The 26,522-nt window shown below is 41.2% G+C and overlaps 2 protein-coding genes across 3 annotated transcripts in view; both read left to right on the top strand.

The window, feature by feature from the left end:
• Positions 1–15,805, top strand: part of LOC121673650 — a 54,833-nt gene extending 39,028 nt beyond the window's left edge. Inside the window, exons 24-42 of the mRNA XM_042047219.1 lie at positions 1,920–1,992; positions 2,929–3,065; positions 3,468–3,599; positions 5,071–5,111; positions 5,798–5,840; positions 6,467–6,539; positions 6,734–6,903; positions 7,044–7,124; positions 7,866–7,903; positions 8,565–8,700; positions 9,374–9,510; positions 9,928–10,150; positions 10,846–10,960; positions 11,286–11,423; positions 12,644–12,751; positions 13,284–13,475; positions 13,949–14,115; positions 14,496–14,682; positions 15,237–15,805. Of these exons, the coding sequence (XP_041903153.1) occupies positions 1,920–1,992; positions 2,929–3,065; positions 3,468–3,599; positions 5,071–5,111; positions 5,798–5,840; positions 6,467–6,539; positions 6,734–6,903; positions 7,044–7,124; positions 7,866–7,903; positions 8,565–8,700; positions 9,374–9,510; positions 9,928–10,150; positions 10,846–10,960; positions 11,286–11,423; positions 12,644–12,751; positions 13,284–13,475; positions 13,949–14,115; positions 14,496–14,682; positions 15,237–15,445 (2,400 nt within the window). The 3' untranslated portion in view covers positions 15,446–15,805. The remainder of the gene's footprint in view (positions 1–1,919; positions 1,993–2,928; positions 3,066–3,467; positions 3,600–5,070; positions 5,112–5,797; positions 5,841–6,466; positions 6,540–6,733; positions 6,904–7,043; positions 7,125–7,865; positions 7,904–8,564; positions 8,701–9,373; positions 9,511–9,927; positions 10,151–10,845; positions 10,961–11,285; positions 11,424–12,643; positions 12,752–13,283; positions 13,476–13,948; positions 14,116–14,495; positions 14,683–15,236) is intronic.
• A 7,632-nt stretch (positions 15,806–23,437) lies between these two features.
• The window catches only part of LOC121673660 (cytosolic phospholipase A2 epsilon-like), a 38,045-nt gene continuing 34,960 nt past the window's right edge, over positions 23,438–26,522 (top strand). Inside the window, exon 1 of one of the 2 annotated variants that reach the window (XM_042047229.1) lies at positions 23,438–23,750. The gene's annotated coding sequence lies outside the window, so the exon portion shown is untranslated. The remainder of the gene's footprint in view (positions 23,751–26,522) is intronic. The other variant, XM_042047227.1, reaches the window with a different exon arrangement.

Below are 26,522 nucleotides of genomic sequence, written 5' to 3'. Positions count from 1 at the left end.
ACAGCAATTTCAGAAGAACACACCAAACACCTCAGATTTTTTAGGCAAAACTCACAAAGCTGACAGGATTTTCGTCATTTGTTATTTATAGTTCTGTGATGTCTAAGCCAAGGCTCCTTGGTCAGGAAAGGGCACCTCCACATGCCTGAGTATTTTATTCAATCTGCACTGCCTTCTTGGCACATTGGGATCACCATGAAGGTGGCTTCAGGGAATCTGATCCATGGAACTGAGTTAAGCCCTTCCAGGAACTGCCTTCTCCAAAGCCAGCCACTGGCAGCATCAGTTACTGGTTCTGTAATTACTGAGCACTTTCTGTACCTGCCTCATTTCCGTGCCTTTAGGAGTTAGGATTTAGACATGAATTCAAGTGCCCTTGGTGGTCTGATTCACAGCTACTCTTGGGACCCTTTGCAGAGGTTTCACATCCTTGATTTGCACATCCAGTGACCTGCTGTGCAGCTGAATAGTATGAATGTTCTTGGTGCCTTTTCCTATAACAGGATACTTTGGTTACCTGGAGGCTGATTTTACCTGTTTCTTCATTAGCCTATTTGCTAACTGCTGCCAGTCTCAACAACATGTATTCACTAGCCCTGGTTGCCTGCATTGATACACTCAGGTTAAACATTTGGAGCGACATCACATGGACATACATTCCATTAAGCCTATGAATGCTGATGCACTTCACTTTTTATAATACTATTAACACAGTACACACCAAATTGTTCTGCTCACAGTCCAACTAAATTCTTGCTCTCCTTTCCTGCAGTACCTGTGTCACACTTTTATCTCAGTGGTTTTAATGAAGTCAGTGTCATGCTAATGCCACTTCAGGGCTGGCAATGGTCTTTCATAGTCATTTTGCAGTATAGGTGGAGTCTCTACCTGTCCATGGCCCCGTAGTTGTGCTAAGTGACTTTTAGGTCTTTTGGAGCAAAAGTTTCCTGCTGATTTATATTCCAGCATGTTGTATCTTTCCCCTCCCTATCCGCAGTGGTAGAAATAAAAGGTTATATGGAAGTTATTTATTTGTTTATTTCATGGTAAAGGGAGAGCAGATACAAGGTCATGTTTGGACTCCAATGTAAGATCAGAGCAGCAATATGAGAGGCTAAGAAGTCATGCATGAGGTCAGAAACATGGGCTAATATGAAAGAGGGAAGCCAAAGGGAACAAACAAGAGTTTCTTATCAGGTGTAAAACATTGTTTACACTTCTTATGTGGAACAGTGCAAAGAAGCTTGAGATGTGAAGAGTTTACATACTTCAAAACTAGAGATAAACTTTTCACAATAAAAAGTCAGAGGTGACCTTAGCTCACAAGGGCAGCCATATCCCTGTAAATGAAAACCACATGAATAGTAAGTAGCATGGTAGAAGTGCAAAGCAGCAATCTCTTTCTCTGATCCTAAAATCTGTTTTGGGATCAGTGGTCATCATTTAACTCTGCAGAGTACTGTACGTTTAAAAAAGCAGGAATATGAGAAAATCATATCCCATAACCCAGGCGACCAAATATGTGTAATGACTGGATATTGTGGTAATCACCACAATAATACTTTTATCACTTGAAAAAGGTCTGAAGCATCTCTTCATTTTCTACCTTGGAAATTTAAAAAAGCTGGGACTGAATCTTAGCACTTTGTGCAGTAAGATTTTATATAAGAAACAAATAAATGCTCTAATAAGATAAATCCTCAAATCATGCTACAGAATAAATGAAGTATTTCAGTCTAGTCTTGATTTAGATGTTAGCAGGAAAATAAATGTATAGGCCCTTTCATAATCACATAGAAAATTCAACTAAATTGTTCCTGATTTGGGTGTTTATCTCTCTTGATCACTTCTGTCTTCTAAATATGCTGTCTAACATTAGCATTCATTCCTGTCTTTTGTACGGTTTTTTTCCCCTGCAGATAGAATCCTCTCTATGTTACTTACTGACTGTAAGAGTCATAAGAGCAAGAAATATCCACCAGGCAGATGTCTGTGAGTATCTGCAGTGCACTATATAGTCCCTGTCACCTCCATGGGCTAATAGCTAGTCCTGCTCCAAGAAAAGGTGCTTTCTAGATTTCTTCCATGTATGGAGAAATTTCTGTCGTTGGTGTGCTGGTTCCAGCAATGAACACAGAGTGTTCTTCTTTGCATTAGCCCTTGTTCTGCACAGAGGTAACTCCATAAGGTCACAGCTGTGCCTACCACACACATTTCTCTGTGTCCCCAAAGGGAGCAGTAAAAACTCTGCGGTCTGTTGAAAGCAAAAAATGGGGAAAGATCTCCCATGTTTTCCTCTGGAGTATATTTATGTAACAAAGAACACAAAATGGTTGCACTAATTGAGTAAATACTGAAAGCTGAGTAGCCTTATCTCAAATTTAGCTTGTACTCAAAGCTTTCTCAATGCTAAGTAATCCAAACTACCATACCCTAATTCTCTGTGTGCCAGCATTCCCAAATAAAAGCCCATCAGATGTTGCTACATTTTGTAGCTCCTCATATGCCAGCCTGGAACAAAAATATAATAGAAGATTGTATCTTTACTTATGCAGAAATCAGAAAGCTTTTTTTAATGTTCTGTTTGGCTAAAAGAGAAGATATCACTTTGTTTCCTTAACACTTGCTGTATTTGTCCTGGATTTTTTTTTATCCTTGGCTAAACTGATTGTTTGATGACAAAGAAGGAGGAGAAAACCCTTCCCGTTTAATGTATTTATTATATTTCTAACCCCATTTATTTAAAGAGTCATGTCACCCTTCTTTTTTCTCCATTCCTCCCACCTACATGGTAATGTTTATGTTGAACAAATATGCCAATATGTATCATAGTGTCTCTCTTTGAAAACAAGACTTCATATTGTTCAATTCATTCCTTCATCTAGAGCAAATGCTCATTTTAGAGGTGTTTGTGTTTTTAACATACAGTGAGCCATACTGATTGCTACGTGAGCCTTTGGCTGCCAACTGCTTCAAACGAAAAATTTCAGACTAAAGCCATCAAGAATTGCAAAGATCCAGTCTGGAATGAAACCTTCTACTTCAGGATCCAGAGTCAGGTTAAGGTACTGAACTGGGACTTTTCTGGTAACTGACCGAGGGAGCAACTGAGAGGTTTTATCCTTTTGCAAAGGGACATAAGCAGTTTTCTCAAGAGGCAAGGAAAGATGCAGAAAGATGTGAGAATAACTCATATCCTCATGACGGTTTTCCATGCCATGAAAGACAATTGTCTCTCTCAGGCATGGACAGAATGAGGCATTTGAAATGTCTGTGATTTCCTCTCATTCCACCTCATAGGCTGGTGCCAACGGGCAGTTGATTTCCTCTCTACTTCCTTCCCTTCTTGTTCTTTTTCTTTATGTCTTCCCACTTCTCTCAGCAGCTGACTAAAACAGTTGTCCCCAAGATATCCTGCTTTGAATAAAACCTTACACATTTCTAAACTCCTTTCTTTCCTTTCCCAGAATGTGCTGGAGCTGGCACTCTATGATAAGGACGTGGTTACTCAGGATGACCACCTCTTCACAGTGTACTTCGACATAGCCAAACTTTCCCTGGGAGAGGAAGTCTTCATGCACTTCGAGTGTGATTCACAGGTGAGGTCTGAAATAAAAATGGAATAGCTTGGCAAGAATGTGTTTGTTAGCTTTTCTGTCTAAAATACTATTTTTAAAATTTTGCCTTTTTTTCTTCCTGTGTGTCAGCTGCATAGCCACATAAAAGTAAGTTGTTTTTCTCCCTGACATGGGAAAACCTCTTCACACCTGGATCTGTAGGCACATGGAAGGGTTTGGTGTTGGCCACAGAGGCTCACAAATTTCAGGTGTCTTGGCCAAATTGTCACTTTGCTGAGCCTGCCCCCATTGAGGGTCAAGGAGGGTGTCCAAGCCTGTACCTGATGCTTTTGTCATAACTTATTACTTAGCCTAATAATTAGGAAGCTAAAACTCTGTGATCAGAACTGAATGTCAAACCAGACTAGTTGCTAATTATGGACTGTGACATGGGTGTTGAAATAAAGTCTAAGCCATGCCACCCAGCTTGGCAGAAAGAAATAATCCTATTTTGAATGTTCAGGGAGACTGAAAGTTGTACATCCCACCCTCCAGCATCTTCTATCATTCTCCTTTTCCAGTTCACTTCTAGTTTCTTGTGCATCTGTCGTGCACCATTCAGTTGAGATTACCTTATCTACACACACCCAAGCTCCACACTGCAATTCATTGTCTTTAAATGCCTTATTTGACAATTTCATTCCTTGCAAAATATCTAAGCAGTGTGTGGACTTCCACTAAACTCTGGTGAAATTAAAACTTTGGCTAGTTGTAACCCAGCTGATTACTTTGAGTGGTTACAGGTGTCATATCCAAGCCTTTTCTTATTGTATTTGCACAGGTACATCAGTTAGAGCTCATACTCTTCAAGCCTTTGTAATTTTTTTTGTCCTATATTATTAACTTCTTGGTGCCTTTAATTCAGTGGGTAATTTGAGCAACTAAGTAGCCTACAGCATGATCTCACTTCACTGTTCATGATCCCTTCTGTCTCCGCTTTTGTCTTCCTCTTGCCTGTGCTTTCTTTCCCCTGGGGATTATACTCTTTGTCACCACTTCACAGACCAGGCCTTAATGTCAAATTTACATTTGTCTGTCCCAAAGTACTCAACTTGTTGCCAGACAAAGATGTTCTTCTCTTCCACAACTGCTTTGCATGTCACCATTTCTCCTCCTGACACCAGAAGGCTTTGATTCTCCCCGTCAGCAGATCCCCTTTCTCTTTTCTGGCAGACTTGGAATGAGACAGCATCTCCTCCTAGGTCTGTCCCTCAGGCCCCTGCAGAAGCAGGCAAGCCAAACAATTTCGGTGTTAAAAACTGCTATGACAGCCATCCACAAGCTTCCTATCAGTAAAGAATCTTGAGGCTCAAGATGTGAGGTGGTGTGTGCCTCTATTTTAAATGCTCTGCCTGTCACAAATGGTGCACGCATACCTAGATTATGAGAATGAGAACTTGCATTATGAGAACTGCCAATAAACCAAAAACATTTTCCTTTCTTTATTTTCCAGAGACAAGAGGAGTTGGAGGTGGGATTTGCCTTGGATAATATGTGAGTAAACATGAAATGAAACATAATCTGGAGCAAAAAGAAACAGCAATTCAGAGGCATGAAAGAATCTGGTCTGATTGTCCAGAGTGCATAATTCCCAAGGAATCTGTGCTATGAGCTGTGTTGACAAATGGGTGCATGCCAGGATGACCTCCCACGAACTTCAAGCAAACAGGGAGAACATCCTAAATCCTTTTCTTTGTCTACTGTAGTGAACATTATTTAAGACCAGAATGTTGCTGGTTTGTTATGCATTTGTGTTTGAGTTCAGCAAGAGGGTCCACCCCTTTGAAACACAATATGGAATAATGCACTGGACTTGTGATCCAGAGCCCTTATTGTTCCATCATTCAATGAACTGTGTTTTTTTTTAAATTGGATTCTATGTAACCATCCATGGCCTCAGCTTGGGACTCAGAATAAAATCACTACATGGTTTGGCCTCAGAGCACCTTTGGCATTTTTTTTGCTGAGCTCCAGGACTGGATGAGCCAGTAGGATGACAATTGTCCTTTGACATAGTAGAGTGAGGAAAGTTGTACAACAGGTCTCCTGGGACTTTTCTTTCAAATCCAATATGCAGCTAAAAATATGCAAGAGGAAGATCAGGAGAAGGGTGGGGCTTAGGAACTATACTGTAATTTTAATGAGTTATTATAAATGTATTCTCTCTTTCTGTGTCCTAGTTCAGGCCCTCCTGAAACCATCATTACTAATGGAGTGCTAGTGGTGAGTGTTGTATTTCATCATCTTTCTTGTCCTGCTGCCACACTTGTTTCACTTGACTCACAGTCATCATGACAACATACCCCTTGACTGAGAAAGCCAGCACTGAAACATTGCCATTTCCCACTTCACCATGACACATCCTTGTGGATGGCACCTCTGGAGAGGCTGTGACTGGAATAGCGTGGACATCCTCCATCCCAAAACCCCTTTGCTGTTGCAAAGGAAACATGTGGAAGTGGTTTAGGTCTGAGACATCAGTGCAGCAGTGAATTGTTTCTTAGACATCACTCCTCCCAAATTCCCATATTGCTGAAGTGAGAGGGTTTGTCCTATCCCATGCACGTCATGTCCTGCATTCATAACTGTGGATTTTACACAGCGACTTCTCACCCCTGACATTTTCTCATTTATTATTTTTGCTTGCTCATGAATTTTTTTTAAATCAGTCCTCCGCATCTCTGGGATCCTGAAAGCACTTTGTCCTTATCTTCTCCCTTCTGCAAGCCCTGTTCATCCACACTGCACTCCCACCTTGCCCTGGTTGTGTCCTATTTAGACTAGGAAACAGAATGTCATATCAGAAAATTCCCTGCCATGAGGTATTTTACTGTTCATGTCTCTTACAGGCTCGCAAAATCTGCTGCTTAGAAGTTCAGGTGGTTGAGAAGAAGACAAAGAAGAAAAAGGAGAAGAAATCAAGTAAGGTTATTTCTTCATCAGCTATTTTTAACTGATGTGCTAATGTTATGAACACAATTGGTTTAATGTAAGAATTAAAAAACCCCAACAAATCCAAAACATGAGAACAGCCTTGTGATAGACTCTGTAAGAATTTTTGTTGTCAGTTTTGATGAGAAAACTAATCTGTGTCTGCTTTTGTGTCGTTTCTTTAGAAAAAGAATTCTCCTTTAAAGTGCAAGGCTCTTATGAAGGCACCCAGGACATTATGCTGGGATCTAATCTGGTCTTCAGCTCCTCCTCTCCTGCTAAATTCCACTATGCCAGATACAAGCAGCCAGTGCTGGATGTTACACTACCAGGGAAGAAACGACCTCCCTCCTCAGTATGTTACAACTGAGCTTTATAAAATATAATAATGGCATGTAAAATATCAAACACCACAAATAGTAACATTAATTTGCATTGTGGGCAGAGAGTAACGCTCCTTACAATATAAACCTGGGTTTATTTGTATTTTTTCAGCAGTCATATGTGTATGATACACGTTCTCCAAATGTAGAACTTCATTCCATTCCAAGTGGAAAAAACATGATCTTAGCAGAGGTGAGTGCCTTTTTGTGGGAGAGGCTGAGAAACCTGAATGTGGAAGTCTGCATCCCCCTGATGATTACCATGGTACTTTCTGACAGTGAAAGCCTGCAGACAAAAACACCACAGCCTAACAGTGGTAGGTCGTTCAGCAGTTGGGCCAGGTTGTGCCTTGTTCTCTTTGAATAGATGTGGGTACATGGGGCATCTTGCTGCTCCATCCTGATCTTACTTCACACTAAATTTTGAAGCTCTGCTCTTCCCCTGCTCACACACCAGTGGGGCACCTGAACTGACCGAGGTAGCGTCAGACTCCTGCTGATGCTGACCATGCTTTACAAAGCACTTTTAGACTCATGGTTAAAAAAATCCATATAGAGTGAAAGGATCATGACTGTTGTGGGGTATAAGCCACAGAAATGGGGGAACAAATGCTGCTGTGTAGAATCATAGTGTGGCTGGAGCCCGGCTGGCTGCCTAAGAGGTACTGTCAGTAGAGATGGGTAAGGCATAAATTATCATTACTCTGTAAACAGCACTTATCCTCAGATGTTACATTTACTAGAAAAGTTAGAAATTACTGAACAACTTCCCTTTCAGTGAAACACAACAGTCAATTTGCATAGGCTGCAGGATTATTCAGAGCTCCTGATTTGTACCCACATTGCTAGGATGGCACAAGCTAAAATTCCTCCTCAGGCTGCAGAGAAGAAGCATGTTGTCAGCACTCACACTGCTCACATTCTTGCTTTCCAGGGTAAAGGATTTGATTTATATGCGAAGGCAGAAGACTGGTAAGAGACTTGGCCCCTCTTGGAGGTTAACTTGTACTTAGTTGAACTCATCTCTCTCTAGGCTCTTTCCTGGGGAGGAGGCACTCACAGCAGGACAGTAGGTTGTGTGACCAGGTGATGTGGCATTCACATGAGCTGGAAGCAACTGTATGTACTGTAGTGTAACACATGTACATAACCCATACTGAGACATGAATAATGAAAAATATCCATAAAATAGAAAAAATAATACTACAAGCCAATTATGGTACCCAGTGTTATGCTCAGCACAGTCTTTTACCTCTTCTTTAACAATGGGCAAGATCACCTGGCATTGTTGATTATGAAGTAGGAAAAATTTCTGCCTAATTCAAGAAAGTATGAGAAGTTTTTCCTACAGCTCTCAGTGAACACTAAAATATGAGAGAATCCAGAGAGCACATATCTCAGAAATTAGCTGCATGAATGTCTTCCCTTTAGGTTTTATTTCGATAGCTGCTTAGAAATTTATCAGTCCCTTTTTCTATCCTTCTTTCATGTAGCATTGTATACCTGCTTGGGAGTGTAGGAAAGGGACCTAAATGTATTTTGTGGATCAGGTTTATTTTATTGCATTGGAAACTCTGAGCTTGTCTACCAATAATAAAATGGAATATTCTTTTTTTCCTGATCTCTGCTCCAGCCCAGACCACCTTGATGTGCGTTTAGGATTTGACCTCTGCATACAAGAGCAAGACTTTCTATGCAAAAGGCAGAATTATGTTATTCCTGCCCTTAAGAAGGTCCTGCATCTGGAACAGGATCTGCTGGACCATGAGGTCTGTAGGGAAAACATTTAAAACATCTGACGAGTGCTTAGCAGTGAGAGCATAATGGCATAACATGACCTCTTTTTCTTCACAGTTAAAATTTTTCCTTATCTTTCCTCAGCTTAAAACTTCTGTACGCCTCCAGTACTGCCCCATCCCTCTAAATTCACCCCGCTGTTTGTGTCCTTTGCAGTTGCTATCCTGATTTTAACCCTTTTCCTGCTACACCTTCCTTGGAAGCCAGACTAGGTATTCCTTATATAGGAATGGATTCTTCCACAGTCTTTACCCTATTATTGTTATCCTTGTTGATAGTTCCTCCTCTCTTTGACCTGTGAGATTTCTTTTTAATTCCTGCTTTTTCAACTGTTTTTTTTCTCTCTTATTGTCTCTTTTGGTTTGAATTAATGCATTTTTATTTGTTTCATACCAAACATCTATGTTGAACACAACGGAAACAAGTGTCAAGATGTCTACGCAAAAATTGTCATTGCTTCTATTCCTGTTCTCCTTTATAAAATAAATGGTAGCTTATATTTCATTAGAAATAATTTAGAAAGAAGCGTGTGCCTAGGCACACATGGTGGTGTCAGGCTTTATGTATCAGGAGGTCTCTGCTGAGAGCCACAGTCGGGTGCAGCCACTGTGTGATGCCGGCCCTTTGTGTCCCTGTGTTGCACAGACCCCGGTGGTGGCCATCATGTCCACGGGAGGAGGGATGAGATCCTTGACCGCACTCTATGGCAGTCTGAGGGGGCTCAAGAAACTCAATGTCTTGGACTGTGCCACGTACCTGACTGGCTTGTCTGGTACTACATGGTGAGTAGGAGCGGGCAGCCCTTGGCTGGAGTCTCCCTGATGACACCGACGTGCTGAAGGAGGCTGGGGCTGACATACAGTAGTCTACCTATAATAACTTCTCAGCAGTCCTACTTTTTGATCTTCTTCCAAAATTGACAGAATAAAGTCTTTCCATGGGGGGAAAGTCACATAATTTGCAACTACATGAAGACAAATGTTTTTCTAAGAATGGTTTATGGAAAATTGTTAAAGCTGTTTTGGCAGGGATAATGACTGGGACTTCAAAGGGAACATGACAGTTTCATAGGGAACTGAAGACAGGAAACCTTAATTCCAAATCCAGAACTTCAAATAGAAACATAAGATGTAGCTATTGCCTACCTCAAACCTTGGCGTGCTTTTTTTGCCTCTTCAATATGTATTTCCTCTTCCTAGGACCATGTCAAACTTGTACAGAGATGCTGACTGGTCACAAAAGGATCTCGACAAGCAAATCAGTGAGGCTCGAAAACATATGACAAAATGCAAAATAAATTCATTTTCCTTGGAATATTTGAAGTATTACAAAAAGCAGCTGTGTCAACGGAAAAGAGAGGGCCGCAAAACGTCTTTTATAGATCTCTGGGGGCTTGTCCTGGAATCTTTTTTGCATGATGGGGTACAGTATGTCATAAAGCAGCATTTACAGTGGCATGCCAGTTTCTGAAAATTTATTTCTGGTGAAGATATTTATCTGTTTGCTCTGAGAAAAGCAGTTTGTTACAAGACGGTGCATGCAAATGCACAGCCATTTCCAAAACATTTGGTGCCAGCCTTGTAGATACTCATCCATGGTGGAAATCAGCATGCTTGGTTGTGAAATTTTGAATATGTTTTTCTGAGAAAACTCCGAGACTAACATTTTGAAACAATATTACAGTTTAAGAATTGTTTTTCATATTCTGCAAGTTACTTGTTTAGAAATAACAAAATTGCAGACATTATGCATGCCCATGAGAGATGTTAACAAAAGGACCTGCAGACTTTTGAAAGGTATGAGGTCTTACATAAAGTTGCAGCATAATGCAATAACGTCTTTTATATCAAAAGTATTGCTTTCTGTTCCTTATTGTTTCTTTCCATTTTCATCTTAACACATCATCAAATAATCTGGCATCAGATTGGACGTCTGCAGGTATTTCAGTAACAACACTCACGGGAATTTTGAAAAATATGGAATATTTCAGAAGATAAGCCAAGCACACATTATACATTATTACAGGCAGGAATTTTTCTGCCCTGCAAGCTTAGATGAAGAGAAAATATTGCCATGCTAATTTTTGTCTCAGTGTAACCATATTTCTGGAATCACAGAAAGACAACCACAGACTCTCTGATCAGCAACGAGCCATTGATCACGGTCAGAACCCACTTCCTATCTACACTGCAGTTAATGTCAAGAACAACTACAGCACTATGGATTTCAAAGGTAATTAGGAGACTTCTGAGAGTCGTTTGTCTTTGTATTTATGGTGGTAAATTGTGGAACAGTCTTTTTAGACAGCCTAAAAAACCCCCTCTCATTTGAAGACCATAACCTCAGCTGATGTGTATTCATATAATATCCTTGTGATCACGTACAAGTTAGACTGTCTATGCAAGACCCAAAAATATTCCAAAGCCTTTTCATGTTCATGAGTTTTCATTTGTAGCATGCTTATAACTCACTGCTATTAGTCCAAAATGTTAGACTCAAAAATGGTTTCGAAGGCTGTAATAAAACATTGCTCTCTTCTTCATGTTGTTTTTTACAGAATGGGTGGAGTTCACCCCATATGAGGTTGGATTGCAAAAATATGGAGTTTTTGTTCGCGCTGAGGATTTTGGCAGCGAGTTCTTCATGGGACGATTAATGAAGAAGGTCCCTGAATCCAGGATCTGCTTCTTGGAAGGTAAGCTATTAAAAACAGCAAATTATTTTATTGCTTGTTCTGTTTTGAGGGCTTTGTTTTGGGGGTTTTGTTTGGTTGGTTTTTAACATGAGCTTTATAAACTAAACACTAATAAAGTATGGTGCAGGACTAACAGAGCAGTTTCACCAGAGAGGATAAGTATCTCTTTGCTGAATTAATACTTACTATAATGGATTCAGTTTACAGTAAAGAAGAAAATTCGAAGGGACAGTCAAATAGTTATTTACATTTTTAAACCCAGTTTTGAATTAAAATATAGTATGGCCTCCAGTACAACAATAAAATTGAGGTCTCTGGGAATCCATGGTTCAGCTCATGCTATTCCAGCCTATTGCCTGTGTCACAGGTAGTCAGTATTTTGTATGCTCCCAATAAACATTTTACATGAGCCTTCATGCTGATTCTCTTCTCCATCAGGGTGTGTTTGAGCATGCCAGGCCCCCCTGCTCCAGTCTTTAGGCCACATGTCACTGGCTCCAGTTTCCACACTGCCCGGGCAAGGCTGGGGGGAAAACAACACAGCCATCCTTGAAACATTTTTGCTGTTGACTGAAGCTGAGCGTGGATATGTGTTTTCCTGAAAAAGAGAAAAACTGTCAGAATCATGACTGATTTCACTTCTCTTTGACTGGCCACTCCACTGAGCAGGAAGGAGACACTGTACTATTTTAGCCTGAGTCTGTGATGGATTGTCACACCTTTGCACTCCCTGAACCAAAAAACAGTGAGAACTTGTGCCCTAATGGATAACCAAAGAAATTGCTTTTCAAGCTCAAAAATGCATGGTCAAAACTCATCCCTTGGTGTGTTAACAGGCTTATTCTCAGAAACGGAATCCTACAGAAACAGAGGCTGTAAGGTTATGTTGTAGTTATGCCCTTGTCAATATAAATCCACATCAAATCTCTTGGATTGCAAGCTTTAATCCTTTCTTTTTATACAAGCTTCATGATGCTTGGGGTTTTTTCCTAAAAATACAAATTCCATATTAATTCACAAAGATCTCCATCCCTAAGTACCATAAGACAAAAACTGGATACCAAAAATAAGGTTTAAAAACCAGCAGCCAAATAAAAATGACACATCATGTTTTTAAAACAAAATAACGAAAAACAAACTTCAAAGTTTCATCTCATGATAACAGTTTTGAGATTCATGATATGTGCATGTTTGAGTTAGAAAGCTCTTTCCTTTTACAGGCATGTGGAGTAGTTTATTTTCATTCAATGTGTTATATATCTGGAATTTGTCCCATTCCTCAGAAGATTTCTGGCACAGGTGGACCCGGGACCAAATTGACAATATAGGTAAATGACCATACTTCTTTTCTCACTGTGTATTTATTGTTAGATGGAGTTAGATGTCTCATACTGCAAAGTACAAATCAATAATTTAAAAATCTCTGGTACTGTGATCTATCAGGGGTCAGCACTGATGTTGGTAGATGATTAAAATGTTCATAAAGAATAAGATTGATCTGTAAATCATTAATAAAGCAAAATGATTTTGACTGCTTCAAGTGGGAGCTACAGTAATACAAAGGAGCACAACAGCTGTCCTTTTCCAAAGCCTGCATTCAGTCTGCTCCACAGATGATGTCTGGAACAGACTCTCATTGCTGTTTGACACTGTATCTTGGGGGCTTTTATCCAAGCCCAGACTGCGTAAGGAAATGGTATTTGTCTAGTAAGAGTAGCTTCTTATTTTCTGTTTTGTTTCGTCTCTCGTGCTTGTTGGTCCTTTTAAAAAGAGAAAGCATCAGGGTTTATTACTTACCTTGACTTCTTGAGGGCTGACGCTGCCCTAGGCAGTGGAATTTACTCGCTTTTCCCCGGGCAGAGGAGGAGCCCCCGCTGCCGGCGAAGCCGCAGGAGCTGCGGACGCGGCTGTTCACGCCCCCCGGGCCCCTGGGCAGCGCCCTTCGCGCCGCCCTCGCCGACCGCATCTGCATCGCCCAGGAGCACAACTTCCTGAGGGGCTTCCAGGTGCACAACGACTACCTGGAGAACACGCACTTCTGCAGATGGAAGGGTAACAGGAGACCTGTGGGCCTGGGGAGGGAATAAACAAACTGAACAAAACAACCCCCCAAATTTGATATTAAACCAGTTGTCTGAGGTTGGAGGCCAGGTTTGGGCAGAATCTCTGTTAGATCAATCTGTGATTGATCATGCTGCAGGATGTAGCATGGTGTGGTGTTGAGCTACGTGTCAGTGGTTTTGCTGGTGGCACACACCTCCTGAGGCTGGGCCAGCAGGTCCTTCCTCTCTTCAAAGACACACTCAGTGGGGAGGCACAGTAAACACCCTTCATGAATGTTGTTCCTGCAGGTCCAAAACTGCATGTGACTGGAGCTGAGAGGGCAGAAGAGAAGGCATATGGCAAATCTCCCTTCCCCAAGGACTGTAACCAGTTACGGCTCTGTGGACATGGTGTAAGGGTGGAAAACAAGCTAACAAGTTTTTCACTATTGCACTTAGAGCAAAAAAAAATTTTTCTTTCAGATACTGTGTTAGACACATTTCCCAACCAGCTGACACAATCAGATGAATTCCTGTCTCTGGTAGATACTGGATTTTTCATCAATACAAGCGTCATGCCACTGTTAAAACCAGAAAGAAAGGTGGACGTCATCCTGCATTTAAATTACAGCGCAGGATCCCAGATACAGGTGACAGTAATTGAAACAGTCTTTATTTCTTCTTCAGTATGTGTATACCTAAAATTTTTAACAGGTGCTTTTTATATTGGTCCTACTAAAAGTCTTAACCTTTAACATTTTTAGCTTGATGATGAAGTGTGATACATCATTTATAAGCTGCACGTATTCTTGTTTGTTTTTCTTGTACAATAAACTGTATTGTGCTAAGACTCAGCAAAAAAAAAAACCCAAAGAAACTTCTCTTCAGTGATACAGTGCTTTCCATCGGGTTTAAGAGCTTTTGCACAACAAGCTTAGAAAATGTCCACTTTGTTACTGGACTCCAAGAAATCCTGAGCCTTATTTCAATCCTATTTTAAGTCTTACTACTGCTCTGTTCCCTGATCCAGGCTTTGGACCAGACCTGCAAGTACTGCTCTGAGCAGGGAATCCTTTTTCCTAGGGTGGACTTGAGTGAAGAAGACAGGAAAAAGCTGAAGGAGTGTTACTTCTTTGATGGTGCTGAGACTCCAGGAGCACCAGTACTGCTATTTTTCCCACTAGTTAATGATACCTTCCAAAAATACAAAGCACCAGGCAAGTATTCAAACATGTTAAAAAGAAGGTTTACATCATGGACAGCCTATTAAAAGGAATATATTTAATACTCCAGCTCTTAAACTTCACAGTTGACTCTTTTCAGTACATCAAACCTTTCTGTTGCTCAACGTTAATTTTTTTTAACCATGTCAGATTTGATGCCAGGGCTGTGATGTTTCAATCCCTAAGCTAGTTATCTTGCAGGTAATTAGTTTGCAGGTAACTTTGATGTATCTACTAATATGTACATCCATAGATACATACTGTAGGTACCTTCAGGTACAGCTAAGAACTACACTGCAGACCCATGTAAGAATAATCACCTTTTTTTCTCCCCTCATCCTGTGAAGCCACTGGTATCCACTTGAGCCAGGGACTGAGCTGTCAATTTGAATAGGAACTGTTAGGTTTTTTACAAAAAATAAACCCAAACGAGTAATTGTGAACTCTCTCTGCGGAGAGATACCTCCTTTCCTTCCTCTGTTAAGAGTTTGCTTGTTTATGACCAGAGTGATTTCTCTCAGCAGTGATTTCTCACCCTTTCCTCCTAGGTCAGAAGCGCTCAGAGTCAGAGATGGAGGATGGCAAAGTTGATCTCTATGGCTGCTGTTCCCCATATTCAACATATTCCCTTCAATACACTGAGAAGGCGTATGACTGCCTGGTTCAGCTGGCTGAATACAACATCCTCAATAATGAAGATCTCATTATACAGGCCTTGCACACAGCAGTGGCACGGAAAAGGCAGATAAAGAAATAATGTCAGACAAGAGAGGGTGCTTTTATGTTCCTTAACCTGCCGAGAGACTGAAGGTCTCTTTCTATTAGCCAGCGGGCTTCAAAGCACTCCTGCTCAATCCCACTAAATGGTAATCTCAGGTGAACAAAAAAGACTGAAGAAAACCTTTTTCTCCACAGAATTTCACTGCAGCAAATCATTGCAATTCAGTTACAACAATGGAGTACGAATCGTCGTATGGTACAGAGGACAGGCAGCCACAAAGAAGAAGGTGCTAAAATGATAATAAATATGGTGCTCGTTGCCCTGAGAAAGAGTTTTAAGTGTTTAAGCTTGACATCTTCAGGGCAGACCACATTAAAAGCATATTTTATTAACTCAGCTTGTGTTTTGTATTTGCAAGGTGGCGGTGAGACCAGCAGCAACCTTTGGGATGGGTTTGTGACTGGGATCATGGCACTCTGCATTCTTAGAGAAAAGCACATGCTGTATGGAGAATAGCACTGTGGAAAGGGACCTGCGGGTCCTGGTTGATGGCAAGTTGGATGTGAGCCAGCAGTGCCCTGGCAGCCAGGAGGGCCAAGCATGTCCTGGGGGGCATCAGGCACAGCATCGCCAGCCGGGCAAGGGTGGGGATTATCCTGCTCTGCTCTGCACTGGGGCAACCTCACTTGGAATTTTCTGTGTGGTTTTGGATGCTACAATGTGACAAGAAAAATGTTAAGCTATGAGAGAGTTGAAGGGCATTGAAAATAATGAAAAGCATTGAGGGGAAGCCATATGAGGAGTGTCTGAGGTCACTTGGTCTGTTCAGCCTGGAGAAAAGGAGACTGAGGGGAGCCCTCATTACACTCTGCAACTTGCTCTTGAGAGAAAGAGGATGAACAGGCACTGATCTCTTCTCTGTGGTGACCAGTGACAGGACCCGAGGGAATGGAATGAAGCTGAGTCAGGGGAGGTTTAGGTTGCTGTTGCGGTGCATGAGGCGGTGGCCACAGCAGCAGAACATTCGGAGGACTGGTGGACAGGCCTCCAGAACACCAAGGTCTAATCCTCACCACCATGGTTATGGCGAGTTCCCATGTTCCTAGTGGTTCTTAGTATACATGTTTTAAGTTTATTGGTTCAGGAGTTCACCATACAGTTTTATGTACAAGTTTATGTTTATGTATTTCCCCTAGTTGCTTATGTATTAGTTCTGGAAAGTTCTCCCTTCTTCGACGCCCCATTGGTCTACTCATGTAATTCCCTCCCTTAGGTTATTCCTATTGGTTATTCCCCTGTTATCTCCTCCTCCTCAGTCGATCCCCAGTGGTTGTTTCCTTTTGTTCCACCCCCATATAAAATACTGTGTTCTCTCTCACTGCCTTGTCTTTTGTCCCTGGACCCTCCAGCGGCAATAAACCAGCTGGAACCCATACAAAAGACCCTTTCTCATCCTCTGCCTCTGCCAATGCTTTTACATCATCTTTGGGGCTTGCTCCTTGCAAAGGAGCCAGCTTTCCCTGCAAGCTGCAGCTGACAGCTTTCCCTGCTTGCTGCAGCCGACCCCTGCCTGCTGCAGCTGACACCAAGGACGTCTGCAGCTGGACGCTGTGCAGTCCAACAGTGTCAGGTTGCATATTAGGAAAAGGTTCTTCCCCCAGAGGGTGGTTGGGCGCTGGAGCAGGGCCCCCAGAGAGCTGGTCACAACATGAAGCCTGACAGAGTTCAAGAAGCAATTGAACAATGCTCTCAGGAGCATGGTGTGATTCTTGGAGTTGTCCTGTGCAGGGCCAGGAGTTGGACTTTGATGATCATTGTGGGTCCCTTTGTACTCAGGATATTCTATGATTCTGTGCCGTCCTGTGGGTGCAGATCACCTCCAAGGGAGTCTTTAAACAGAGGCAGAGGGGACATGGGCCATGGGTACCAGATCAACCAAGAAAGCAAGAGTTTTGATGAAGTTCTTCCCTGCTTGACTATCAAGTTCCTCTGTGCACTTCCTTACTACTTCTTGGCTATTCGTCCCTCTTCACACTCCTGGTGTGAGTCGTAGTAGCATAATAACTGGAAATATAATCTGAACAGAACAACTCTCTGTTGGCTTTAAACTCCCTCAAAACAAGAGCAGGTCCTTGAATTCATCAGCTCTGCCTGTCCTTGCTTTTGGATGGGTCCTGCATGAACTCAGCACCTCCAGAATTAGGAGCACCCACATGGGAGAGAAAGGGTTTTACATGGTCAGTGTAAGAAGGAAGATTTTGTGTTTTGCAGTAGGGCATCCTCCTCCTGGAGGATATCATATCCTGCTCCAGAAATGTTATTTTTCCCTCTTGAGATAGCAGAAATTTATTTTAACTGTAGTGTTTCTGTTAGCCTCGTTCGATCCAAGAAGACAGCAAGGACAGTGCAGATCTATAAAGATCCCAGGAAGTTCTGGAAAGGTTTGCTATACCAAAGACATCATTCTGGATGACAAGCTGCTACAGGATGATCTGTGCCTCCTGAGCTGTAATTTCTCTCGGACTGTCTCTTCATCAAACCCACCACAGATATGCACATATGTAGCAAAATTTGCCTGTTTGGACCAAATGTGTCATAACAAGAGGTTGTCTAATCTGGGATTCCTCACTCTTTTCAGGAGGGAGGACACAGAAGAACAGTTTATTTGCATCTGTAGCAAAGATCCTCCAGCCTCTCACAAAGATCCTCTGCATGCCTCTCACTACCTGCTTTGTTCCTTAGGATTGAAATGCTTTACTTGTTCATTAAAAAAACCACCAACAGTGGAGAAACAGTCTCATGAGATTAAAAGACCCATAGACCTGGATCACACACACAGCAAGTATGCAAGAGCATTTATCTCCAAACATATGGATACGCTTATTTTGATGAAGTTCACTGCAGGTAACCCATGGCCTACTTTGAATCAAAAACATAAAGCACATGAACACTTCACAGACCGAATCAGTTACTTTATGTTTCTCCCAGACCATTCATTTCTCAGTTATTAACAGATGGTAGAAATTCCGTAATTCTTTGTAAAAATCTTGTTGGTTTGTCAGCTTTTGGGTTGGTTTGTTGGTTGTTTTTTTGTGGGTTTGTGGGTTTTTGGGGTTTGGGGTTTTTTTGCTGTAGGGCTTTCAGAAGGTTAGGTTGAATGGTTAAACCTAGGTTGTGTTGGGTTTCTCAGTGTATATAACAGTAGACTATCTACAATTTGTAGCCTACTAAAATCACCTGTGATAACATTTAAAATTCTTTGGAATGCAGAGGATATAGAATAGAATATGAAATGCTGTGCTCGATGCATCCCAAGATGCCAGTGCGCACTGCTGGCCCATACTGAGTCTGCTGCTGACCAGCACCCCCAGGTCCCTGTTCTGCAGGGCTGCCCTGTTCTCCAGCCACTCCCCTCCCAATTTATACTTGTCTCTGGAGTATCTTGTGTCTCTCTGTGTTGGATTTACCTGGCAGTGTTAGTAGCAGGTTGGGCTGCTGCTGGGGTGGCCTCTGTGGCTGCCAGCCACATTTCAAGGCTAATGTGGAAGATTTTATCTCTGCTTTCCAAACAAGTAGATAAAGATCTCCACAGTGTGCTTGGCTGAGTCGTGTCACTCTGAAGCTTTAAATAGCATCATCAGTCTGGCAGAGGGAGCAGGACACGGTGTTTCTGCAATGACAGGCCAGCCAAGGACAATAGTGCTCTGTGTGCAGCTCTCAGTTTTAGAATACAGAGGAGAAGAAGTGTCAGTGACAGGGAGGGGTGCCTGTGAAATACCTGCCTTGTTCCTGAAAGGGAGCTCTCTGGATATAGTCATGCTTTTATTTCTGTACTGCTGGAAAGTTGTAGCTTGCGTAGTGTGGTTTGTCCAGGGTAGATTCTTGGAAGATGTTTTTTGTGGATTATGAACAGGTTCTGTTTCTCAGCAATTTTTGGCTTTGCACTTATACTTCCAGAATTGAAGTCTGAGAATTGGTGGTGTCATCAGGCTGAACTGATTTTCTCATGACCAGTTCACTTTCTTTGCACAGTAAGTGTGCACATCTCAGGGAATGGTTCTTACAGCTTCAAGCAGGGCAGATGTAATTTCCTTACAGGGTATCACTAATGCTTCCAGCTCCAGCCATTCACAACCCAGTGGAGAGCTGGGTATTTCATATGCAGCTCTGTGCTTGCCTTTTCCTCTAGGATGCCCATCAAATGGATAGGCTTTTTGAAATCATTGTGGTCATTTAAAAAATGTCTCATTTTAAACATTTTCTGATAGGCCTAAGATTCAGCAAGTTTGAAGGAGGCTTTTTACACCTTTCATTCAGCAAGGACTGTAATAAATGAAGCTGGAAGGTCCTAGGAGAGATGAAGAAGGCCTGCAAAGCTGTTGGATGTTAAAGCTAAACCTGGAGGGATATCTAGCTTGATTGCATCCTTTGCCTTTGCAAGCCTTGTTTGCAAGTACACAGTAAATGTTTAACAGAACACTGAGGGACAGTTTTCTGGGCTTTCCCACTCTTGCTTGCTAAATGGTCCTACCAGCTTGCACTTCTTTAATAAGTCCATTTTATAACACTGTACAGAGCTATTAAATTGTTTAACCCCGGTCAATTGCTATTAGGCCGTGGAGGAACAAATAAAATAGCAAATGAGCTTTGTGTTGTACTAGATTATTCATCTGATTTCTTTCCATGACCTATAAAAGCCAGAAATACCATCAGATCATCTTCGCAGACTTGTTAGATGTCAGACTGTTACCTGCCATGCAGTTGCTGAAATGCCAGTCTTGGTCATCTGTGGCTGACCAAAGTCTAACTTGAAGAAAAATGATCCCTCTTCTATTATATCAGGAATGGTGAAGTCACCATATTTCATGGAGCTATATTGTGGTCAGTGATCATCTTCCAGCAATGAGCATGCACCTTGTTTCCGGCCTTGTTTAGTTTGGCCAGAGCCCAGACATTAGCACATTACATCTTTTCCTAGCAACTTAAAAGCCATTGCATAACCACTGTTTCTTTATGAGGATCAATTTTATAAAATATACCTAGTTTACATCACAGTCTTCTTTTTGTCAAACCAGTAGATACAACCCCTCAAATTCTGGTTATAAACCCCCCTTTATTTGATGTATTCAGCTGTATCTCTTCTCTTGCACTCCCTCCAAGTCTTCATTGTCCCTCTATCAAATGCAGATTCCAGTACCCTTCCCACTACTGCTATACACTGAGATTAACATTGCTTTGTTATTCTTATAGTCTTACATATAAATGAGTTCCCAGTTTCTATATATAGAATCCAGTTGTGCTCATAGGCCTTTAGAGACTTCCAGTGTTTGTCTTCCATAAGGTGGTTAGTTTTTCCCACACTCCCGTCCTCCCTTTCGTATGGGAGAGTAAATTGTAACATACATTTGGCAGTTCTTTAATCAAAACTCACACTCCAGTGTGTTGGATTTTACCATAGTTAATCAGGCCAGTCTATCAAGCAGGTCTGATCATTCTTTATGATTGCCCTGTCCTTAGCAGTACTCCATCAATCTTTGTTCTACTTCAAATCTGGCAAATCAGGGTGCCTTGTTTATTTCCAAAGTATTCATGAGAATGCTCAGCAGAGTTTGAAACTGGTAAACTTTTTTAAATTCCTCAAAAGAAAACTTTTCAGTGATATTTATCACTGAGGACTACTTCTGAAATCAGTTACGAAAAATGTTCTTTACCTTCCTAATATATACTTTCTTTTCAGTCTTTGCGTTAAAAAAACCTTACTATCTTTGCACAATAGACTAAAAAAATGTGATACTGCAGAACAGAAAAAAATCTGTTTCTTCATTTTGAAAAACACTATTTCCTACAGACTGGCTTCCAGAGACAGCTCAGGGCTCACCAAAACTGCTCGTCACCTCCCAGGGAACCTCTGGCTAATGCTAACCCCAGAAAGATCTCTTCTCCATGCAGTTACCTTGCATCACCATTTTGCTATCACATGCAACTTTCTGGGAGGACATCCTGTAATTGCTTTGACAGTCTTTGCAGCCTTATTGCTCTCTGGCCACTTAAAGACAGCTTCAGTAACCTGCTGTGTGAGACCAGTGCATCCATAGGACAGGGCACATTTTGGTCTCACAGTGGCATCACCTCTGCAACATACCTAAGATAAGGAAATTAAAGAATTTCTGTGCACAGTCCAAATATAAGTAAGACTTTTGCAAAGTTTAATAAAGAAAGAAAAAGAAAAGAAAAAGAAAAAGAGAAAAAGCACAGTTTTATCTCTTTAGAAATACCAACTTCCAACAGCTTTCTTGTCCTTTTTCCCTGTTCTTTTATTTCCCACATGGCTAGGCATTCAGTTCCCATACAAGTGGGATAGGTCCCTTACTAGGCCTTCATGCAAAGTGTTTCAAACATAAATTTTTACTCCAAATCTCCCCAGGTGTTTTATACACACACGCGCACACACACAGACATATATATGGAATCTGATTGGGTGGAACCATCTGCTGTCCAGACAGTAAATTGTACAGTTAATGACTGTCCTAAGGACAGCTAATTACACATCAGCAATCCTTTTTTGGAAAAACACTCCCTTGTGTGGTGGAGTGCAGTTTTCAGTGTATAATTGCTTTGTACGCTGAAAGTATATATAATATAAATATGCATACATTAACAAATGCTGTACAAAATGTATGAAGCATAAATGTAAAGAATTTATGCAACTTGAAATCAACTCTTCATTTAAAAGAGGTATTTCTATCAACTACTTCAGGGGTGATGGAGCATTTGACGTGCATGACTACCATTCCACGTTTTGAGGAATAGCAAGAGAACCAAGAGTGGTAATATATGATAATTGATTTTTAATTAGTCAGATATTGTGTTCATTGTGGCAATGGCAGCCAGGATAAACAAAATACTGGCACATTACTACATCCCCCTTGCTATTTTTAAAAATTGGCACAATATTCGTATTTTTTCTGTAGTTCTGCAGTATACCAAGAATTAAAATAGCTGAAGCACAGATAGTCAAGAATCCTAGACTGTTTTAGGAACTAATTGGTAAGAATGATCTCTGTTCTGTCTTATTACATGTTGTATGACTATGTGTTCATTTTCATTATTCATTGATGAAACATGTAAAGTGTCTTGTTTTTGAGTAAAGAATATAAGTGTTTTATTATCACCCCTGCTTTAGCTGCATAATTAGTAATTATTTTGCTTTTTATATGAAGTAGTAAGTCCAAACCTTTGATAGCATTTTGCTTTCTCTTTATATACATTTCCTTTTTATTTGCAGATATGAGCTTATCACTGTCTTGGACTCATGGAAATGCAGCGAATAAGTCATTTTCCTTTAATGTCATATCTGTGCAATGTGATCTGAGTAGGTTTTAGTTGTTGCATCATGTAGGGTCAAAATATCAAACCCATGTGAGAGTTTATGCAAGAGCTGTTTGGACAGGTTTCCACATGCTTTAGTAACGTGTGGCTGCCTTACATTTATTGTAATGGATAATCAGCAATGTTTGCCACTAAGAATTTGTTCTTCTTTAATCTGTGTTTTCTTGACCTGACCTAAGAGTCGTGCTTGACTTTGATGTCTGTGAGTTTTAGCACAGTATAATGTTGCAATGGTGATTTAATTTAGCATGTAATAGGATGTACTTACATAGTTGCCTATCTCGATCTCCTGGAGAATGTTTCTTTCCTTACGCATTTCTGAAACACTTCCTTAAGATGTTTTGCAATGGTTTCTTTAAAGCCTTTCCATACCTAGCTGTCAACATAGTTTAATCTTTGTGATCAGCCCTTTTGTGAGTAAGTGGCCACACTAGATTCCTTCACAGATTTGTATTTTATTCAGCTGGAGCATGTGGAATGATGGTGAGACTCTTTTGCTTACCAGTCCCAAATTCTCCCGTACTTGGCTCCACAGACAGTTGTGAAGCCTTTTGGAGTCCCCAAGAAATGGCATTGTTTTGTTAATACCCATGTGGAGTCATGTATATAGCATCACTGAGACCCCATCCCATGGGCAGCTGGCACGAGGCACGGGTGATAGCTCAGATGGCACAAAGGGCAGCTTTGACTCCCAACAGAGCCTGGGTTTGTTAAGCACTGCTTACATGACCTACCAGGTGCCCTGGAAAGGCTATCACTCCATCTTCCAAGTGACAACATGCTGTATATGGGGCAAGATTGGCTGCCATGCGCACCAGCTCAGGTTGCACAACGAATGAACAAGGCTTCAGCACATGAGGGAGATACTGGATGCAAGAGCTTCTGCAACAGCCAGGCCTTTCTCATACAGGGAAGAGGCACAGGGAATTTCAGCACTTCAAGACGAGCTGGAGTGAGTACATCACCTAACCCCGTGCTTCCTTTTCCTCTTCAGCCTGCAAATGGGATGGGAAATGCCCATGGTGGATGGCAGCCTTTCCTTATCTGGGTATGCCTTACCTAAGGATGTCCTCTTCCCATAGCTTGTGTTTTCTCACCGGGGCTCTCATACCAGAGACATCTGCATGAGATGTGGGCTGTGGTCTCATAGTGCACTGTCCTATTATCTTTTGTAACATAGAAAATGACAGAAAAGTTAGGAATTTCGTTATACCAAATCCTGAGGCATTAGGAAAGCAGTCTCCTGATGTCTGCTGAAACACGCTGGCTGTACATCTCTTGGCGGAAGAGGCAAGGCACTCAGAAAGGTGCTGTGGCCACTTTTACACTGAGGAGGTAAAAGAGACCCTGCTTAACAATAGGGAAGGCTTTGAGGAACTGCCAGAATCAGTGTTGAACCTGTCACCCCTTGATCTTGCCTGGAACTCTCAAATAACAGTTCTCATGGGAAATGGCATTTTTCTCTCTGCAGTCAGGAAATGCACTCTAGTAACCAACAGATTTATACATGAACTAGTTTTTTGTAATATACTTTATCCCTTGGAGCTAACTGCAATGAACACTGGAAATTTAAAGCTGATGATAGCATATGATGTCACATATGTTGGATGAGGATAGTAAGCTCAAAGGCATACCTCTCCAGCAGTTGCTGATTTTATTAAGATAACAAGATACCATGAACTTACTACAGCTGAAAAGGTTTGAAGCCAGTTATTTCTGCATAAACAGCTTTAGCAGTCCCAATGTCTTCTAGTGTTTGATAGGATACTACGGTGATGCTGGTAAGAACTAGAACACTCAAGGCAGGGCATGTCTTACAAAGACTAATTTAAGAAATTGATATATAAGCTCCATAATAAAGAGGTATTGCATTTATGCATATGCACAGGTCTTCTATGAGTCAGATCAGAAGAGAGATTATGTTCTGTGAAAGAATAAACAGACCAAATAACCCTGCAAATATGAGGTACTATCAGTATTTGTCCAGGACATTAAATACTTCTTGGAGAGTTTCTGAAATATTTTCTGAATACTCACTTTTTATGCGTCCAAGTAAAGTTAGCATACATGTAACAACAAATATCTATACTCCCTATTTGTCATGGGGAGGAGCATAAAGAGACCTTTTAAAAGCAATTTAATATTTCTAGTGGACAGAAACACTCCTTTTTCTGCTGATTTTACCTTATGGTCCAAATTTTCTCAAGCCATTTCACTTTTTCTATCCTAATGCCTTCATAGTTTAGTGGTAGACTCGGCAATGTTAGATTAACAGTTGGTCTCAATGGTCTTGGAGGTCTTTTCAGACCTAAAATATTCTATTAATCTAAATTTGCATTACAGATGTTTATGTATACCTTTCTCATTATGACACGTATATTTATCTTGTTCCAATAAAGAGCTTATTGGTCACCAGCAGCAACTGTGTGGATCAGGCAAAATTTCACAGCCATTGCCATATTAAAGCCTGATTCTTCTGAGTAATATCCAGCATTGCCCTTGTGGGGATTGTTATGACCTCTTGATTTCTGACTTGGACTTGAACATTTTTGCCTTTATTCAGATGGGCCACAATGTTATAATACTTTTAATGCCTGAAGCATCACACTGATGCACATTAGCTGCATTTTCCTGTATCCCTGAGTAGAACATGGCTGTTTCTAGTAAAGATAATAATCAGAAATAAACCAGAAGGGCTTTCAGTGAAGCTCCCTTTCTCCTATGTTCAGAAAGGTGGTCTGAAAAATCTGAGAGGAACATGTGCTGAAGCACCTGATATCAAAAGCCCATGGTATAAGGATGAGACATAATGAAGAGTCTGTAGACTGCAGAGAAGCTATAAAGGATGGGAAAGAGACTGAAGAGAGCAGTCATGAAGAATGATTGACAAAAGTGGAAAGAAAACAAAATCTATCTGATCTTTTATTTGTCTGTAGCAGTCACTTTAATAAATCTTTGAATAATTAAATCTGACCCAACCCATTTCTTTGAGCATTAATGTTGAATTCCTAACTCAGTTGTAGTTGTAGTTGTAGAATGTGTGTATTGTAGTCTTAGACACCATCAGACTAGTCAGGAGAAAAGAAATCATTGCAGAAAAAAACCTTAAATGAAAATCATTTCAAGGCAGAGCAACTTTGGGTGAACTATGTCTCACCACTAGCTCATCAGCTGACAGGCAAACCCCAAAATTGCCATAAGTGTGGTATCTAGGGATGGCCCAGCAAAGCTTCTCTGTTCCTTGAGCTGCACTAAATGCATCATTTGACCACTGGGTCTCTGCCCTACAAGTCGGGAGTGCATTTCCTCAGAGAGTTGTTGCACTCCTCTCCTGTCAGTCTTTTCCTCTGACATTTCCCATTTGTCCCAAACTTGTCTCAGATGCTTATAAAGCTGCTGCTGAACTTCCACAGATTGCAGCCTGGGTTTTCACAGGAAACCCAGCTTAATATTAGTCCCTTAATGCACCTGGGCATGAGCTACTGCTGCACAGCCTGTGCTTTATGGACAGCAGTCCCAAGTCAGGCTGTCTGCTCCACCACCACGGGGGCCTTTGGTGATCCTGAAGATGAATAGGGCTGGAAGTTTGTACTGGTGATGCGTTAGGATTTTAGCTTCTATATTTTTCATATGTCTGTAATCCTGCAATTCTTTAGTGTATAACTCTAAACTCCACATAGACTGTTAGCTGCTGTTCTCCCATTTTGGTCAGACAAAACAGTTC

This window comes from Corvus kubaryi, unplaced genomic scaffold (assembly GCF_017639235.1).
Source record: "Corvus kubaryi isolate FWS band 111438036 unplaced genomic scaffold, C.kubaryi_AGA036_p1.0 66, whole genome shotgun sequence".
NCBI classification, from domain to species: domain Eukaryota; kingdom Metazoa; phylum Chordata; class Aves; order Passeriformes; family Corvidae; genus Corvus; species Corvus kubaryi.
This window is presented reverse-complemented; position numbering and strand designations above follow the sequence as displayed.